General features: G+C 47.0%; 1 protein-coding gene across 7 annotated transcripts in view; it reads left to right on the top strand.

Annotated features, from left to right (window-relative positions):
• The window catches only part of DOCK9 (dedicator of cytokinesis 9), a 288,344-nt gene continuing 278,187 nt past the window's right edge, over positions 10,227 to 20,383 (top strand). For 2 of the 7 annotated variants that reach the window (XM_021065826.1, XM_021065818.1), the window contains exon 1: positions 10,271 to 10,446. In XM_021065826.1, the coding sequence (XP_020921485.1) occupies positions 10,318 to 10,446 (129 nt within the window). In that variant the 5' untranslated portion in view covers positions 10,271 to 10,317. Of the gene's footprint in view, positions 10,447 to 20,383 lie in introns of all 7 variants that reach the window. The other 5 variants (XM_021065840.1, XM_021065836.1, XM_021065834.1 and 2 more) reach the window with 4 other exon arrangements.

Below are 20,383 nucleotides of genomic sequence, written 5' to 3'. Positions count from 1 at the left end.
TATATTGTGATTTCTCCTTACCAGCTTATTTTTTCCATTTGTGGCATTTTTCCTAGATTTTTGCTCCTTCCGTTTGTTTACTTCCTTTTCTACAAAATCTTTTTTCTATTTTCATTATTTTACATTAGTAGTTTGGAAGATACAGTCTAATTTGTACACAATGAGCATCCTAGATATTTACATTTAAACAAATTCTAAAATTAATCAATATCTCTCTCATGAATAGTATAAGAACCTACTACCACTACCCTGTCAAACACCACTCTGCTTTGTATACCACTGTTCAGTATTTGGCATTGATTTAAGCTCCACAAATTAGGCATCACTATTTTTGTTGGTATAGTCAATATTTTTTTAGTTATGCTCACACACACACACACACACACACACACACACACATATATATTTTATCTTTTCTAGGGCTGCTCCCGCGGCATATGGAGGTTTCCAGGCTAGGGGGTCGAATTGGAGCTGTAGCCGCCAGCCTACGCCAGAACCACAACAACGCCAGATCCGAGCCGCATCTGTGACCTACACCACAGCTCACAGCAATTCCGGTTCCTAGTCGGATTCGTTAACCACTGAGCCACGACGGGAACTCCACTCACATATATATTAATTTATTTGTTCAGCATTCTTTCTTCCCTTCAGATCTTTCATTTATAGTAATTTTCTTCTTATTCTCCTTCTTCTTCTTTTTTTTTACTCACAGCATTCAGAAGTTCCCAGTCCAGGCGGGTCCTGCTCTGGTGTAACAGGATCGGCTGTGTCTTGGGAGCCTTGGGACACAGGTTTGTTCCCCAGTTTGGTACAGTGGGTTAAGGAGTTGCCACAGTTCTTAGGTCAAGACTGCAGCTTGGATTTGATCCCTGGCCAGGGAACTCCATACGCTGTGGGGCAGCCAAAAACAAACAAACAAACAAACAAAAAAATCAGGCCAGGGATCCAACCTGCAACACAGCATTGACCCGAGCCACAGCAGCAACAACGGCCAGATCTTTAACCACTAGGCCACCAGGAAACTCCAGGAGTAACTTTCTTCATGCTCAAAATAAATTCGTTTTTCTGGTACAGAGACATAATTTGCATACCATAGCTTTCACCCTTTAAAGGATACCATTCAGTGGTTTTAGTATATTCACAAAGTTGTGCAACTATCACCACTGTCTCATTCCAGAACATATTTTTTGTCCCATTAAGAAGCCTCATGCCCATTAGCAGTTACTCCTCCACGTTCCCTTCCCCCAGACTCTGGTAACCACAAATCTTCTTCTTCTACTTGTTTCATAATATGTCACTGAGCATGTTTTCAGGGTTCATACGTGTTTGGCATAAATCAAGTCTACCTCCCTTTTATGGCTGAATAATATTCCATCATGCGGATAGACCATATCTTATCTATTCATTAATCGATGGACATTCGGGTTGTTTCCACTTGTTGGCTATTGTGAATAATGCTGCTGTAAGCATTTATGTACAACTTTGTGTGTGGCTGTATATTTTCAGTTCTTTTTGGGTGTATCCCTAGGAATGGAATTCCTGGGTCATGTGGTAATTCTATATTATCTTCCTGTCAAGCCCGTTTTTAAAGAGGATGCTCCATTTTACAATTGCATCAGGAATGTATGAGGACCCCATCTTCTCCATATCCTTGCTAACATTTATTTCTGTATTTTTAACTATAGTCATCCTAGTGGGTGTGAAGTGGTAGCTCCATATGGTTTTGATCAGCAATTTCCTAATGACTCATGATGTTGTACTTCTTTTCATGTGCTTACTGACCATTGGTATTTCTTTGGAGACGTGTCTACTGAGATCATTTGTCCATTTTTTAATTGGGTTATTCATCTTTTCATTGTTAAGGTATAAGTTTTTTTTTTTAAAGAATATATTCTGGATACTAGACTCTAGTAACAGGAAAGTATGGTATTGACAAAAGAATAGACAAACAGAGTCCAAAAATACACTCCCATATATATATACAGACAGCTGATCTTTGACAAAGGAGCAAAGACAATACACTCAAGCAAAGATTATCTAGAGCCAGTAGGAACAAGTGGACCTCACTGTTGTGTGTGCATCTAGCTACTCTTATTTTATCTACCTATCAATCATCTATCTAATCTGTCTGTATTTAAGCCCATGAGTTCATACTATATTTCCAAATGCAACTCAATACCACAGAATTAATTCTAGACTTTGTTCTTTCCATATTTGTAATTCCTTTCTCTGACAGTCAAAAACCTGGTTCCCATTGTCAAGTATATATTTCTGATTTGTTCAGTCTTGAAATACATAACAAGTCACCTCAGAATTGTTAATTGATATGTCTGCAAAAAAAAAAAAAAAATCTACTTACAAGAGTTCAGGGTTTTTTTTGGTTGTGCCCACAGCATATGGACTTTCCTGGGCCAGGGATCGTACCCTCACCACAGCAGCAACTCAAGTCACTGCAGTGACAATGCCAGATCCTTAACCTGCTGTGCCAGCTGGGAACTCCAAGAATTCAGTATTTTTTTAGAGTTCTTTTTGTCTTTAACCTACTGGTATATCGTTCAAATACTGTATTCAAAGGGTGCTGGGGTTAGTTCATTTTATCTTCCGCTCTTCAGTGTGGTTCTATTATTCATTTAACATAGAGTTCTGTCCATTTGTTTCTGTTTGTATTCTATTTTGGGGTTTTTCTCCATTCTTGTTGATTTTCTTTTCTTTTTGTTGATATTTAAAAAGCATGTAAAACATGAATATTAAAAAAGTCAGAACTTCCTACTGTATAGCACCAAGAACTACATACATTCCAATCTCTTGTGATAGAAGATGATGGAAGATAACATGAGAAAAGGAATACACACACACACAAACACACACACACACATGACTGGGTCACTTTGCTATACAGCGGGAATTGACACAACATTGTAAATCAACTATACTTTAATAAAAAAAATTCTGGAGTTCCTGTTTTGGCGCAGCAGAAACAAACTTGACTAGGAACCATGACGTTGCGGGTTCAAGCCTCGCTCAGTGGGTTAAGGATCTGGCGTTGCCGTGAGCTGTGGTGTAGGCCAGCAGCTGTAGCTCCAATTTCACCCCTAGCCTGGGAACCTCCATATGCCACGGGTGCGGCCCTAAAAAGAAAAAAAATTTTTTTTTAATAGACCTGTACAAAAAGTATATTCAGAGAAGTGTCCCTTACATGTAAGGGACACTTCATTTCTTTTCTCCTTCTTACCTAGTCTCACTGATCCCTTAAAGGTAACCAAACTTACAAATCTCTGTTTTATCCTTCCTGTGTTTGCTTTTGAACAAACAAGCACAAGCAGATACTAGTACATTTTCTTATTGCTCTTATTTCTCACACAAAGCCAGCATACTTAAGTGACCCTTTTTGCTTTTTTAAAAACAATATATTCTGAAAATCATTTCACATTTGTTGATCTTTATCTTTCTCATCATTTTTATTTTTTTGTCTTTTTAGGGCCACACCTGTAGCACATGCTGGAGGTTCCTGGGCTAGGGGTCAAATTGGAGCTGTAGACACTGGCTATGCCACAGCCACAGCCACACCAGATCTGAGCCGCGTCTGTGACCTACACCACAGCTCACAGCAATGCCAGATCCTTAACCCGCTGAGTGAGGCCATGGGTTGAACCTGTGACTTCATGAATACTAGTCAGATTTGTTTCTTCTGAGCCACAGGAGGAACTCCTCTCATCATTTTTAAAGTTGACTAATATCTCCTTGTGAGTATGTGTCATATTTTCTCAGTCTCCAATATTGACATTTTCCAACGTTCTACTGCTGCAATGAACATGCTGCAATGAATACCCTTGTACATAGTGTTTTCTGGTAGTTTGAGGTATATTTTCAGAGTAAATTCCTAGTAGTGGCACTGCTGGTGCCAAAGGTAAATGCATATATTGTTTTGTTAGACACTGCCAGTTTCCTGTCCATAATAGCTATTAGCATTTTGTACTTCTATCAGCCACATGTGAGTGCCTGTTTCTTTACAGCCTTTCCAATAGTGTATGCTTTATAATTTTTCCCAGCCTGATTGATGACAAATTGTATATCAGTGTAGCGGTTTTTTTTGGGGGGGGGGGCGTTCAGCAGCATACGGAGTTTCCAAGCCAGGGTTCAGATCTAAGCCATAGCTGTGGCAATGATGGACCCTTTAACCCACTGCACTGGGCCAGGGATTGAACCTGCATCCTGGTGATACAGAGACACTACCAATCCTGTTACACCACCAGGGGAACTCCAATACATCAGTGTAGTTTTTGGTGTTTGTTATTTTTTTTTTTTTATTGTCATTTTTAGGGCCACACCCGTGGCATATGGAGGTTCCTAGGCTAGAGGTCTAATTGGAGCTGTAGCTGCGAGCCTATGCCACAGCCACAGCAATGAGGGATCTGAGCTATGTCTGTGACCTACACCACAGCTCCTGGCAACACCAGATCCTTAACCCAGTGAGCGATGCCAGGGATTGAATCTTCGTCCTTCTAATGGCTGCTAGCAGCTTCGTGTCCGCTGAGCCCCAAAGGGAGCTCCTATCAATGTAGTTTTAACTGATACTTATTTTACTACACATGGGGTCAAGCACCTTTTCCTATGTTTATTGATTACTTTATATCTTTTCTGTGGTTTTTTTGATCACGGGTTTTGTCCATTTTCCTATTGGGTGTTTGGTCTGCTTTCCACTTACAATTTAAAAGTCAGCTGGAGAATTTTTAAGGGCCTGCAGTTTGCCAGACCACTGGAAACGGAAATCTAAATGCTTGCTGCTCACAAAATATGGTCTGTGCATCGTAACATCTGCTTGAATCAGGAGTTTGACATCAGTGGGCAGCTGGTTAGAACTGCTGGTTTGGGGCGTCATATCTGAACTTCTCAATCAGAATCTGCATTTTAACAAGATTCCCCAGGTGATTTGCATGCATAATGTTTGAGAAGCCCTGGTCTCAGTGATCTCTTAAAGAGCTCATATTTAATCTCTGCTAGGACCCTCTCCTGAATAAGGTTAAAGTGAAAGAGGGTTATAGTCCTCCTGCTCCATTAACTGTAACATTAAGTGGGATTTGTGAACTTATTAGATTTTAGGTTAATTACATATCTTTCCCCAGAAGGGCTGTGTCTTCTATTTGTTACTTAGTGGAATTTTAAAATGCTTGTTTTCTAAAATTAATCAGCCAACATTTTTAGGAAACAAGCATTATAAGAAGCATTTAGACAATGAAATACAGGATGATAGTTCTTCAAAAAATTAAGCATAATTCTAGGTCTATACCTGAAACAATTGGGAGCAGAGAGGGAACAGATATTTGCATACCCATATTCAGATCAGGATTATTATTTTATTGTTATTTTATAATTATTTACGGTTATTTTCTTCTTCTTATTTTACAATAGCCAAAAGGTGGGAACAACCAAAGTGTCCCCTGGTGGAAGAACTGATAAAGAATGTGATATACATGCACAACGGAATATTGTTCAGCCTTAAAAAAGAAGAAAAATCTGACATATGCTAAGTGAAATAAACTAGACACAAAAGGACAGATATTGTATGATTCCACTTACATGAGGTACTTAGAATAGTCAGATTCATAGAGACGGAGGGTAGAATGGTGGTTGCCAGGTACTGAGGGTAGAAGGAATGAGGAGGTAGAGTTTCAGTTTGGGATGATGAGAAAATCCTGGAGATGAATGGTGGTGATGGCTACGCAACCGTGTGAATATACTTAATACCACTCAACTATACACTCAAAAACAGTTAAGGAGGTCTCGTCGTGGCGCAGTGAAAATGAATCTGACTAGGAACCATGAGATTTCAGGTTGGATCCCTGGCCTCACTCAGTGGGTTAAGGATCCAGTGTTGCTGTGGCTGTGGTGTATTCTGGCAGCTGTAGACCTGATTAGACCCCTGGACTGGGAACCTCCATATGCCTGCAGGTGCAGCCCTAAAAAACAAACACAAAAGTAAACTTCACTTTGTGTATATTTGACCCAAGTAAAAAAACCCAAAGTTTTTTCAACATTAGATTGTAAGAAATTTCAGAATTTTATTATTATAAATGTTGACCCCTAGTAATGCCTTGTATACAACATTTTTTTTTTTTTGGTAAAATAAAGGGTTCAGCTTTCAAAGGAAAAAATGAAGTACACAACTAAAAGATGCTTATTTTATTTTATTTTATTATATTAGGCTGTGGCCACGGCACATGGAAGTTCCCGGGCCAGGGACGGAACCCAAGCCTGAGAAGTGACAACACCAAATCCTTAACGCTAGGCCACCAGGGAACTCTAACATTGCTTATTTAAAAAAAAAAAAAATTCAATCAATACAAAAATAAAAGAATGAAATCTCTCTGCGGATGTTACAAACCACAGGACTGACTGCTTTTTACAGGTTACTTTTTATTTATGCTCAGAACAGATGTGTTCATTCAGGATACACCTGGAAGAGATTTTAAACTAATTATGTGTCATTAAGACAGAGACAAATCCTAAAGCAAACTTAACAAGGAAATGATACAGAAAGAGGTTATCATTAAAACATGGATAATGCTTGAATTATAAACATTTGGCTGTTGTACAGCCATTTACATGCAAATATTCAAAACTGGCTGCAATTATCTCCACTACCTACTAGTTATCACCCACAACAGAAAAGAAAGCTTTCTTCCTACAGTTTTGATAAAACAAAGACAGGGTTACCCCCTCAAGCTAAAATAGATGGGTGTGTCTTCCACCACGCCTTAAAGGCCATCCCTTCCGAGTCCTGGCACCTGGAGCTCATGCTCCTCCTCCTTCAAAAAAGGTGTGACAGCCTCTTTCCAGGAGCTGATGCAGTAAGAACTCAAACAATTCTAGGCCCATTCTGGTGGGGATTAAAAAACCAGGCTTGGTAAGCATAATAGTTTCTAGGAACTGTTGTACCACAATGAAGTACCACACACGGGGTGGCTTAGAACAAGAACATTTATGAGTCTAGAAATCCAAAATTAAGGCATCAGCAGAGCCTTGCTTTCTGCAAAGGCTCCAAGGAAGAATTCTCTTGTTTCATTCAGCTTCCAGGGGTTGCCAGCAATCCTTGGTGTTCCTCGTCTTACAGGTGCATCATTTCAATCTCTGCCTTTGTCACCACAGGCAACATGTGTCTGTGTCTCTTCTCTTCAGGACAGCCATCATATTGGTGCAGTATGACCCCACTCTAATTTGATGATATCTGCAAAGACCTTATTTGCAAATAAGGTCACATGTGCAGGTACTGGGGTTAGGAGTTCAGTGTATCTTTTTGGAGGACACAGTTCAACCCTAAACATCAAGGACCGAGTTTCTGCTCAAATGTAAATAAGAAATGTCCCATCTGTTCAACTTCACCAGGGAGAAAGAGGCTCCGCTCTGGGTTGCTGGGAAAATCAGTCTTCCTGGGCTTAGTTCCCATCTCCGAGCCTCCTTCTCTGTCAGAACTTGTACTTGTTTAGACATTGTCAGTAACTACTGTCAGCACCTTACACATCTCCTCCTGCTTCCTAAATGAAAATCTGCCAATTCTAGAACATAATGAGTGAGTAAGCAAGCACAGGATTTAGGACTCAGAAATGGGTGAATGCTTCACTTTACAGATGTATGTGCTCTTTTCTCTGGCTGAAATTAGGAGGTGGAATTAGGAGTTTTGAGGAACTGTTCACTTTCCAGATAGGTGTGCTTTTTTCTGTGTTCATATATTTCTTAAAGCAAAAAAAGAAAGGAAGAAAAAAGAAATCCCCACAGCATTGTATGCTTCTGTTGTTTTTAATTCAAAAATTAATAATCTAGGAGTTCCCATCGTGGGTCAATAGTAATGAGCCCAATTAGGATCCAAGAGGATGTGGGTTCAATCCCTGGCCTCGCTCAGTGGGTTAAGGATCTGGCATTGCCATGAACTGTGGTGTAGGTTGCAGATGTGGCTTGGATCTGGCGTTGCTGTGGTGTAAGCCAGCAGCTGCAGCTCCAATTTCACCCCAGCCTGGGAACCTCCATATGCCCCAGGTGGCCCTAAAAAGACCAAAAAAAAAAAAAAATTGATAATCTATTTGCATTCTACAGAAGTAGCTGTGGTTTAGAAAGCCAAGGTAGCATACAGAGGATAAAGATCTGTGCTATCTGGAATTCTTTAGGAGTCAGAAACTCAAAGGGCAAACTTAATTTAGGAATCTCAGACTACCACTTAACACCTGGGGGAAGAATCGAGCTGACATACCTCAAGTAGCTCAGAGGCATAAATGCAGGATGTGCCCAGTCATACCAAACAGCACAAGCTCCCTGTTGAAAACCCCCACCTCAGCCTGTTGGGGTCATCCGGCCCTCCTCTGGGAACAGAAGCAGCCTGGGAACTGTCTAGGCCCCTCCCTCATTTTGCAGTAGAGGAAATGGGTTAGTGTGTAATTGTTTTTATTATCACACATTGCTTGTTTTGTTTATCTTCCAGTCAGGCTCACTTAGTGCTACATCCTGCGTCCCAAGGCACTGGGAAAACAATCCAATCCAGCAAGCACTTATTGAGTGCTGACTGCATGCTTCAACTCCAGGCCTATTATGGGCCATACCTGCCCATTAAGTCCTGAATGGTGGTGTTTTGCTTTCTACACTAGGCTAGTAGTTTTCTCTCTTTAAGATTCCGCTTTAGGCCCATGTTTGCCTTTCTGGTAGGGTGGGCCTCTTTCGGCGCCCACAGCTGCTGAGGCCTCCCCACACTTGGGGAGCAAAGGCGCCAGGAACTCCCCTAAAAGCGAGGGACACACTGCCACCGAGCGCGCTGCGTTAAGCCGACCGGGCAGGTGAGGAGCTGTCTATCAGCAGGCGATGGGCGGAGCCTGCGCATACTCGCCAATCAGCAGAGCCATACTTAAGCCAGACTCCCCGCCCCAGGAACCCGCCCAAACCCAGTGCACTGAGCATGCGCTCCGGGCCTAACGCAAATTCCCCCCTCCCTGCGCGCCTTCCCCGCGGCGGGGTCAGTTAGGCTGCTCCGTGTTTCCTCGGAAAAGAGGAGGAAAGCAGCAAGGGAGGAGGGGACCCATTAGAGACAGGGAAGCCGGAAAGGCGGTGTGAGGAACAAGTTCCTCGGAGTCGTGGCTGTAGCTAGCAGCCGCCCTCTCCTGGGTCACGTTGGCCTCGCAGGCCGGCGCGGCTGGGTTTCCCCGGCTCCGAGCCCAGCGGTCCGGCCCGGCCCGGCCGCGGCAGATGCGCACGTCTTGTCACCTCGGCCCCTTGCAGGTTACTGTCCTCAGTTTCTAGAGGAGCTGGGCGAGGCTCAGAAGTTTCGATGGTGACGCAGCAGCTTGTCCCTGCGGGCTGGGGTCTGTCTGCGTGACTCATCTCCGCTCGCAGAGGCTTCCGACCGTTTGCGCGACGCCTCTGGGGGCAGAATGGTGTTTTCTGGCGAAGAAGCGCCACCACGAGTGCGCGGCGCTCCACGCCGGGTCCCAGGCAGCGGCGCCCCGTTCCGCACGGCCGCGGCTTCCGAACCGCTCTGTGCTCTCTGGGTGCCGCATAAAGGCCACCTTCCTGGAACCTCCGTCCCCTCAGGCCCCAGGGAGCTGGGGTGCCGCCGAGCCCGGGCCCCGCCAGTGACCGCGGCGTGCCCAGGCTGCTGGGATTCCGCGGGCAGGGGACCCGGGGTCCAGCTGCACAGGCGCCAGTTCCCAGGACTTGGCCCCGCAACAGCCCCAGGTTGCGCGCCTCCCCGGCCGCATGCGCGGCCCTCGTCTCAGGCTTTCGGACGTGCGGCCTGGGGAGCAGTCGCACGGCGGAGGAAGCCCACCCCAGGGTGCCCACCTGCCCCTGCCCAGGGATCCACGGTGCCCGCGAGCGGCCGCCTTCTTCCCGCGCCGGGCCCCACTAGCCAAGGGACCTGCCGGGCCCGCCGTCCCGCCGCGCCGGCCCCTCCTCCGCCCGCCCCGCCCCGCGCCGCGCCGGACACCCCGCCCCGAGGAGGCGGCCCGGCGAGCGGCTGCCGAGGGAGGCTGGTGGCATGGGGGAACCGCGGCCGCCGCCGCCGCCACACGCACGGTCGCCCCTAGCGAGCCCGGGCGCTGCTCGGAGCGCGGGGGACCGCGGACGCCGAGGGGGGCGGCTCGGGGCGTGACACCGAGCAGAGGGCGCGGCCCGGGCTGCGCCGCCCGGACGCGCGGCGAGCGGCGGGGGGAGCAGGCGGGCGGCGGCGCCGGGAGCCGCGGGCGGGCCGGGCCGGGCCGAGCGCCGAGGGCGCACCTGGCGGCGGCGCGGCCCGGCGGGACTGCGGGAGCAGCAGGCGCGGCGGCGGTGGTGGCGAAGATGTCGCAGCCGCCGCTGCCCCCCGCCTCGGCGGAGACTCGGAAGTTCACCCGGGCGCTGAGTAAGCCGGGCACGGCGGCCGAGCTGCGGCAGAGCGTGTCGGAGGTGGTGCGCGGCTCGGTGCTCCTGGTGAGTGCGGGACCACGGAGGGAGGCGGGCGGGCGGGCGGGCGGTCGCCTCCTTCACGCGCCTTTAAGTCGGTCCGGCCGAGGCAGAGCTGCCGACCCGGCTGGGTCTGCAGGATTAAGAGGTGATGGGGAAGGAGGGGGTGTTGGACAGGGCAGAAGGGAAGGTCCTGGAGGGCCAGCAACTTCCAGACCCCTACCTTGCGCCCAGGGATCCTCTCCCCGCTGCTGCCCCTTCCCTCCAGGGAAATTTCCTGGGAGATCGCCATCTGCCTCGTCTCCCCGCAACCCCCAAGTTTACTACCTCTGACAACTGAGAGATGATTCTCTCCTTTCCCCCTCCCCTCCCACGGCCCCCTTCTCCCTTATTCTGGAGGGACTTGGCATCTGTGGCCCGGAGGGGCTCAGGAGAGTGGATGTGGGGGACGGGGGGCTTCCTCTTCCAGTCCGTCACCCAGGGTGGGAGATGGCCCTGCGGACCCTTGGGTGGGCTAAGCTCCACAAGGGAAGGGATTCCGCATCCTTTCCGCTTCCTCCCCCAGCCGGCATCCTGAGATTTGGTCACCTCCGATGAAAGGTTGGTGAAGGGGCTTGATAGCCTTTGGGGACTAGAGCACTGGTGCATATTACTACGAAGTTTGGGGATTTGGGGCAAGTAGCCCTGAGATTAATCCGGTCAGAACAGAACGTCTTTTGAGAATAGGCCTCTGGGTGTGAGGAAGATAAAGTTTTAAATCAACTTTTCCACTGCTGGGACTGGTCCTGCTATATTTGGAAAAGCAGTGCACCCGGATCCCTGGGATGGTGCGGAGAGAGGAGATGTTGGAGCAGCAGCGTGCTCTCCTGGGCAGCTGGAAACTTTTAGCAGCTCCTTGCTTTGGCTCTGGCATTTGTTTTCTTGAAAGGGGCTTGTTTGTGGGTGGGTGACTTGTGCTTGTCGGAACCATGCAGGAAGCTGGGCCTTAGAGGTGAACCTCTGGGCTTTGTGGGGGTATTGACCGTGTGCAGAGCTAGGTCCTGTAGGACAGGGCCTAGCTCGTCTCTTTGGTGGTGGATAGATGCTCTTCTTGGGCAGACACGGAATGACATGACTTACGTTTGTGGAGATTGGAGAGGAAGCTTCACTGATTTCTGTAGCCAGTGGGCTATTTAATTTTTCTCTCAATAGCTCCGCACACTCACTCTAGATTCCTCAAACTCCAGTTTGTTCAGTATTAAGGGCTTTTAATTTTTCTGCTTTTACTGAAGTTTGTCATTTGATGGTAAGAAGTAGAGCACGAATTGAGACTAGACCAAAACCTGGGATCCCTTCCGTAACCTGAGCTAACCACAGCTGCCTTGGCTTAAGTAGCATGTTCTGCATCTTCCTGACTTTTGCAAGTGTGAGTATATTTAGGACAAAGCCCACAAACATCTGTGGCATCTTTTTTGTTCCGAAAGGAAACTTAGTTCTTTTCACTGGGGGCACTGTCCTCATTAGAGATATGAGGCAAAAGGAATAAATAAGACGTATGGCCGTGACATGATGTGGACAGACTCGGCCTGGAGAGGAGGTGCTGGTTTAATAGACAATTAGGGTGAGCACAACCCTGCTCATTAATGATGTGCAACAGTCCTTGAATTCAGCAGCCTTCTGTTGGACGCCGGCCCACTGATGGCCTGGTAGTGTCCATTCTCGTGTGTGACACACTGCTCTGTTTTACCTCATGACACTTTAATAGTACAGCTGTTTTCCCCGGACACCTTTAAGCGTGAATAGCCAGAAGTTTCGCTGGTGTCTCAATCCTTTGTGTTGTTGTCTGTCTGTGGTCACTAGTCTGATGACACTCGTGATAAAACAAACACAAAATGCAGGTGAGTAGGTGGGCCTCCTCGGGTGCTCCCCGGCTGAATGGGAAATGTATCGCAGTGGTTCTCTATTGCAGATGGAGGAATATGGAATAGCTTACAGATGCTAAAAATTACCTGTCAAGCTCACCCCCCCCCTCACTTCCTGCCAGGTCCTCTGCCACTGCCTGCTGCTTCTTGCTGCTCCACAGTGTCTGCCAGGAAGCCACAGCAGGTGCACCTGTCTTGGCCTTGTTCTAGGAGAGCTAAGAAGGCACCCCTAATGCTTGCAGGAGGCAGAGCAGAGCCAGGGTTTTGGGGACTGTGGTCCGCTGACCCATGCTCGGATGGAAGTCTGTGACAACCTGGGTCAGTGCTAGTACAGTGCCTACCCCCTAGGAAAGGCACAAGAAATATTCTTATCTACCTGGCTAATAAAGCAGTCCTATAGATGGACCAAGAAACAAACAGGGTATGGATTTAACTAGCTTTTCTCATGGGTCTCGTATTGAGGAATGGCTGTAACTGAGATCAGAAACAACAGAATTAAATAGTTCAGTGGGTAATAAAGGCTGCCACTTAAAAATGAACTTTAAAATGTAAAAGTGAGATGTCCTAAATTTTTTATTGTTTGGTAGCCTCCTTTCTCATAAGCTTAGGTTTGTGGGCCTTTAAAAATGATATTGTATTAATTTGTTTGAAAACCTTGAAAATAAACATACAGAAAAGTGGAGAGACTGCCACAATGCACCCTCATAATCCATCACGCAGATTCAGTAATTTTTCGAGATGTTGCTGAACTTCCTTTAACTGTCTCCCCAACCTCCCTTGTGTAATTTTTGTTAAAAATTGGGATGTTTTCTTATATAACTCGAGTGCCATTATGTTAAAGATAGCAACAATCTGTTGATAAACTATTCAGATTTCCCAGATTGCTTCAGAGGCTGCTTTGATTGGTAGTTTGTTCTCATCAGGATCCTAGCAAGTTTTGTCGGCTTTTTAAAATGTGGTTCACTCTTTCACGAGCCTTAGAATTTTGAATGATGGAGTGAACCCTCCCTGGGGTCAGGAGCCTTGCATTTTAACCTTAGAGGCTTAGTCGTGCAGAGCACGGGCTCTGAAGTCAGAGCAGCTGCGTTGTAATTCCAGCTCTACCCTTTACCAGCTGTGCAGTCTTGGGCGTGTGACTTAGCCTTGGTGTGCCTGGGTTTCCTCATCTGTAGAGTACAGACAGTAATCGTACTTACCTTACAGGGTTGTTGGGAGGATTAAATGAGCACTAGAAGGAAAGCTTTTAGGCAGTGCCCGGCCTGTATTCTACTAGCTACAGATCACCCTGGGCTGTTGTTTGGCTTCTCTGAACCTCAGGGGTCCTGTTTTGTTAAATAGGCGCTCTCAACTGCCCTGGAGTCCCTTTTCCTACCAACAGGCTTCAATTCTAAGCTGCTTTGATATGAGGAGGAGAGTTACAGCTAGTAGTATTTCTAACTGTAGGAAGGGTAGCTGATGATTTTGGGCAATGAAGGAAGAGTCCTCACAATTCCAGAATTAGCTTTCAGAATTAGATTGAGAATAGTCAGAAAGGCAGCCTGTTCAAAGGATAAGCAAGTTCAGAAGACAAACCAAAAACCAAAAAAACAAAAACAAAAAAACGAAAACCCACCTAGAAATAATTGCCTGAGCAGGGCTGAGTTTTGGTTGGGCCTTTCAGATGTCAGGCTCTACTGGCGTTTACCAGCAAGGCCTAAAGACAGCCTTCCTCTGGAAGACCTGGGTCAAGCTTGGCCCCACTGTGCCTGGCTGTTGATGCCCGGTCCCCTGGCTGCCGGCTTCCTTGCTGATCTTATCTCAGTCGTCAAGCCCCTGCTGGCGACCCCAGTTCACAGCCATGGGGGAGCCTGCAGTATGGAATGAAATGAAACCAAGTCAGGCCGTCACTGAATTTTCCTTTGTGTGACTGGAGGGTGATGGACAGAGGTGGGGGCTGACAGCCTCCCGGGGGGGGGGGCGCGCTTGGGCCCCCCTCACCCTCCCAGTTCAGTCAGCCCGAGATTCCAGTGGGCTCTGAGGTCACCTGAGACCCGAGAGGAGGTGTTCTTTGAAATCCTCAGGTAACGTAAAACCTCATTTTGGCTGTAGTTTTAAATCAGATAGGATCAGATAGGATCGTACCTCGGTAACCGAACTGGCCTGAGCTTCACCTCCCTTGTCTGTCTCCACCGTCTGCTGGAGTCCTAACTGCAGAAACACCCCAGAATGCAGGAAGCAGGGCGGAGGCCCCGCTCCAAAGAGATAATCAGCAGCAGGTTCCATTTCTTTGGTTTCTGGTTCGTTTGGGTATTGGGAGGCAAGAGGACCTTAGCGATGGCTTGCGAAGGGAGGGCAGCAGTTGTGAAATCTTCATCCACGTTCGTGGAGGGCCTGCTCTGTGCTGGGCCGGTTCGCTGGGTGCTGAGGCTCCGCTGCTGTGTTCGGGCAGGCCCTTGCCCTGAAGGGTTTAGGAACCAAATAGGTGGACAGGTCGGTCCTCTGCAGCCAGAGGACCGTATGAAGGAGCGCGTAAAAAGTCCAGACGTCTCGTCCGGAGGGCAGAGGAGGAGGGTGACCTAACAGAGATCGGATGTACTAGGGGAAGGGTTGGTGAAGAACTGAACTGGACCCGAAGGTGCAGCGATAAGGGCGACTTTTTTCCCCCGGAAAAGAATGAGAGAGATGGAACAAGTGCGTAGAAGCCCCGGGTAGGCCAAGAAGGAGCAGAGCAGCCTGGGCAGAGAGGGCTGCCTCTTAGGAGGAAGGGAGAGAAATACAGTTGCTGATTGGGGGAACAACTCCATGACTCGCACCAAAACGTAGATGTTGCTCTTGTCTTTTTGAAGCCTATTTTAGGAAAGAGGTTCAAACCAGCCCATAAGCATGTGCTTCTTAGAGAGCTCTTCCCCTGAGTGTAATCTTAGCGGGTAAATAATACGGCAGTTTGGTGTCAGCTGCCTGAGGACGTGAAGAGTAGTCTAGAACCGAGCGAATAGGCCTCTGTGAGTGTCAGCATTTAGGGTGTCATGCAGGCAGTAGCCACATGGGGTAAATGACACTACAAAAAGGATTGGGGCCCCCCCTTATATCACACACTGAAATAAGTTTTAACTAAATGTAAGAGTCACATGTAAAGTAAATCAAAGAAACAGTGTGCAGCTTGGGTGAATAATCATGTAAGGGTGGAGAGGGGTTTTTTAAAGGATCTCTTAAAGTAAAGGGAAAAACCGGTTTGGGCTTAGGAGGTGAGCTGCGGCCTTTCCATTGATGAGATGAGTGAGGACTTTGATCAAGTCTCTTCATCTAAGCTTTGGTTTGCTCATCTGAGAATTGGGATTATTAAGTATTGTAAGTATTATTATTATTTGCTGCACCCATGGCATGTGGAAGTTCCTGGGCCAGGGATTGAACCTGTGCCGCAGTAGTGACCTGAGCTGCTGCAGTGACAAGGCCAGGTCCAAGGGAACTCCAGGAATTATTATCCTAGGAGTTTTAAAAATAAAGACCAAATAAGATATGTTAAGGTACTTAATAGTAAGTGCTTAACAAGGCAAACTCATGTTAATAAAAGAAAAGATTGATTGTCTTAATTATGTCTGGTGCCTGCATTTATTAAGCACTTACTGTGTCCTAGGATATATGTTAGGACTTTACTCGGGGGAGGTTCAGTCACCTCAAGGTCACAAGGCTTATAGAAGTGGGGAATCTGTGTCTGGAACCTGAGCACTGTGGCTTCAGACCCCGTATTCCTGACCACCCTGTCTACTGCCTCTCTTTACAAGTTCTCAGACCCCTTGTATGTCACGACTACCATAAATTTAAAAGTCAAATAATAAGCTTAGAAACAGTATTTGTCCCCTCTATATATCTATATCTCAGTCATAGTGTTAAATTGTAAAAATGCATTGAGAGGAGTTCCCTGGTGGTGCAGCAGGTTAAGGATCTGGTGTTTGTCACTGAGTGTCCGGGGTCCAATCCCCGGCCCAGGAACTTGCACATGTCATGGGCATGGCCAAAATAAATAAATAAATATATTTTTTGTCTTTTGTCTTTTTAGGACCGCACCAGCGGCGTATGGAGGTTCCCAGGGTAGGGGTCTAGTCAGAGCTGTAGCTGCTGGCCTACACCACAGCCATAGCAATGCCAGATCCGAGCCGCATCTGCAGCCTATACCGCAGCTCATGGCAACGCCAGATCGCTAACCCATTGAGCGAGGCCAGGGATCGAACCTGTAACCTCGTGGTTCCTAGTCAAATTCGTTTCCGCTGTGCCATGATGGGAACGCTAATAAAAAATATATTGAGAGTTCTTAAGAATCCATTAAAAAAAGAAAAATACTCCAGGAGAAAAATGGGAAAGGACATTAATAGACAATTCCTCAAAGAAAGGAATACAATTAGCCACTAAAGAACAGGATAAAAAATGTACAGCCTTGCTGATAATTAAAGAAACATTAATTAGAGCAGGCTGCCCTTTTTGCCTGATAAATTTACAAATTCGCAGAGATAGGAACGATTTTGCAAGGATGGGGTGAACAAGGGACTTGTTTTCAGGGTTACCCCACTCCACAACTCCAAGGGCCCCACGTGGGTGGCATTTTATGAGAATGATCTCTCTTGGGTTTTGTGGCGTGGTGAACGGTGTGACTTTTTGCAGCGAGGCTGTATGTATCAAGCACTTCAGCCTCCTTTGGCTCAGTACTTCCGGTTGCAGGAATTCCCCCCAGGGAATAAACTGAAATGTGCAGAAAGGCAGCACCTGTAGTCTCAGTGCTGATGGTTAGGGCAGCTGCACACTGTCTGAAGGTCTGAAGAGACGTCAGCATGAATTACGGACGTCGTTACGTTTAGTTTTCGAAGAATTGGGGTAGAGGGAATTGTCCCCTCAGAGTGCTGGAAGGCACTGAGGCTTGTGACTGAGTTCAGCGGCCTGGGTTCTGGTACCCTTTAATGCCAACCGCTGTGTGCCCTTGGGTTGTGCTCTGGCAGTCTGGCCTCTGCCCTTGGTGTGGCTTGGCCTCTCAGCCCTCACCCCTTGGACTTGTCGTCTGAGCACTGGGGGCCACTCGGCACCCCTCTCGCTCTTTCTCTGGTTCTCCTCCTCCTCCGCCGTCGTCTTCACTCTGCCCCCTTCACTCTGTCCCCTTGCTGCATCCCCACCACCCAGGGCCGTGCCTTCAGAGTCCCGTCTCCACTTGGGCGCCTGACACCTCATCGCTGCCCTTCCCTCTTCAGGGAGCTCACGCCTTCACTGCAAGCTCCCAATCTTTATCTCAGTTTTGATTTTTCCACCCCGCTCAGACCTGCTTTTCCACAAACTTGCCTGACACGTATGCTTGGCTGTCCTCCCAGTCCCTTAAGCTGAGTGTCTATGAAACATAAATTGTCCCTTCTCATCCCAAGCCAGCCTTCCTTTTTGCCTCCTTGTTTTCTTTGGTAAGAGGCATCATTTCATGGTCACCAGCTCTGAAATCTCTACTTCCTTCTTTGTTTCTTCAGTTCATCTCCTTCTGCCTTCCTCGTTCTAGCCTCACTGCATCCATCATGTTCTCTTTCTGCATCAGTCAGTGTGGGCTAACAGCTCCCGCATCTCAGTGGTTTGAAACAGAACGTTTACTTCTCTCTCATGGCGCCTTTCCAGTGAGGGTGGCTGGGGACCGTGTTGCCCACATCCTGGGACCCGGGTTGTCGGGACAGCCACTGTCTTGGATGTGGTGGGTTCTTGGGCCAGGAAAAAGTGTGGGAACTCCCTCACAGGCTCTTGGGTTTCCACCCAGTCCCTCTGCTTACGTTGTGTTGGCCAAAGCCAGTTACGTGGCCCCACTTAACTCCGAAGGGCAGGGAGGTACAGTCCTGTCTGGATGCCTGGAAGGAGAGCCCAAATCTGTGGTGAGCAGGGCTCAGGCTGCTGCTCCTGCCAGCTCCTTCCCTCCTCCCGCCCCTGACATGGTCTCTGTAGCAGGAGCGGCTCCCATCTCGTCTCTGCTTCCTTTCTTACTCCAACCTTAAGACTTCGATTCTGCATCCTTAACACACCAGTGCCCCCCACTGCCCTTGGAACAGAGGCTTCTTCCCTTGGACTGCAAGGCACTGTCCTTATTAGGCACCACCCTTTGACGGCTCACCAGCCCAGCTTTTCCATCTTCCAGATGCCCGGCTCTCTCATACCCCAGGGCCTTGGCAGGAGCTGTTGCCTCTGCCTGGGATAATAATCACCGCCTCGTCGGCCAGGCCACTCCTCTTGGTCTTTGGAACTGTGCTTGCAGGTCCTTGCCTCCCAGAGGCCTTGCCTATAGCCACCCAAACTGAAATGGACCGAGCTTGTTCTCCTTTGCACCCCTTAGCAGTTGTTTGTTTCACAACTAGTTCCCTCGCTGGACTGTCGGTTCACCATGGTTTCCACAGTACGGGGCACATAGCAGGAGCTCAATAAATACATGTATTTTTTTTTTTTTTTTTTTTTTTTTTTTTTGGTGATTGAAAGACTCCCGAGGTCTCTGCATCAGACACGTTTTATTTTTAAATCTTTTTTTGATTCTCCATTGCCGCTACCTTCTCTCCCCTGCAGCCATTTCTATTCGTTCTAGCCTATATCTCTCTGCCAGGTTAATTTTCCTAACACGCAGATTCCTTTGTGTCTTTAGTTTCCCATTGCCACCTGAGAGATTGAATGGTACTCCTGTAAGACAGCATCACTTTGGGGCTGTCACCTTGTCTGCTTTAGTTTAGAAAAAGCAGGTTGTTAGTAAATCTGCATCATCTTTGCATAGTTTTTGAAAACAGCTGTGCATTTTGATACAAGTAGGATTCATTTCCTTTTTTAGGACATTTTGCTTTCAGCAGCTCTGTTGAACTCCAGTGTGTAAAAGAATGTAGTGATCTAAGTCTTAGGTTAGGTATTTAGTAACTCATTTATCGAAGAACAAAACACAATAAAACAAAAACACAGATAATAAAAATCACTGGACGTGCTCTTCATTCACTTGAACCGTGAGGTTTGCAAACCATCAAGAAGTCCTTAGGTGGTGAAGTTGTTTCTGTTTCTTCTACGTCTTTGTCACATCTTCTCTAATGGATCCTTGAATCCTTATCAGCAAATTGATGGCAAGGAGGCTTACTATTACTCGCTGATCAGAACTCTGCAGTGCCAAACGGTTTGCTGGAACATCCCTGTCCCCACTTTCTTTGAAGTTGGCAGGGACAAATACAAATGAGATAGTGTTGAGCAGGCTGGCCAGGTCAGTGCATGTGTTGGAGACATGCCCCTTTATTTATTACAGATGAACATTCAACAAATGTTCATCTGAAAGGGAATCTGAAAGCACATGTTAACGGAGCCCAGGGTCTCCACTGACTACATGGAGTTTATTCTCCAACTCATATACTTAGAGATTCATGTACTCTGTTTTCATACATTTTGTCTTAACAGGAAATACACGTGTCATGTGGATCTAGACATATTCTCATGAAAGTTGTCTACCATAAGTTAAAAAATTATAAACAGTATATACAGAATGTTGATTTTTCAAAAAAAGTATAAGCACGATTTTGGTGATGAAAAAGTTTTATGGTATTACAGATGCTGTAATACATTATTCTCTTGCTTCAGGGAGAAGTTAAATATTAGATGTGTAGTCTCTGAGTTCTAGAACATAGAAAATAGCATGGTATAACCAAGTTTCTGTTCCTAGGGGGGTAGTTCTGTTAGGAGTGGCAGCAGGATGCAGTGGGTAGGAAACTGGGCTCAGGAGATGCTAAACTGAGCTCTTCAGAGGCAGCTCTGCTTTCTTAGTCTCTTCATCCCAAGAATGGACATCAGACTAGCACTTACCCTGTAGCTGTTTATGGTGATGAAGTGAGCAGATGCATGTAAAGCACGTGGAATAGGGCCTGGCCCATAGAAAATACCAGTGAGCACAAGCCTTTGTGATTTATGAGGGCATCCTGAAGGAGTATCATGTAACTCTTGAAAGCGTTGCTTGTGGAGAGCTTATGAGAAATGATAATGTCGGGTGGGAAAGCAGCCCATGGAAATACGTATGTCACGGTTTTGTAAGAACCTGTGTGTGAGAAGATGTGAGTACC

The sequence above is a fragment of the Sus scrofa genome, chromosome 11 (assembly GCF_000003025.6).
Source record: "Sus scrofa isolate TJ Tabasco breed Duroc chromosome 11, Sscrofa11.1, whole genome shotgun sequence".
NCBI lineage: Eukaryota > Metazoa > Chordata > Mammalia > Artiodactyla > Suidae > Sus > Sus scrofa.
Note: the sequence above shows the minus strand (reverse complement) of the source record. Positions and strands in the feature narration are given on the sequence as shown.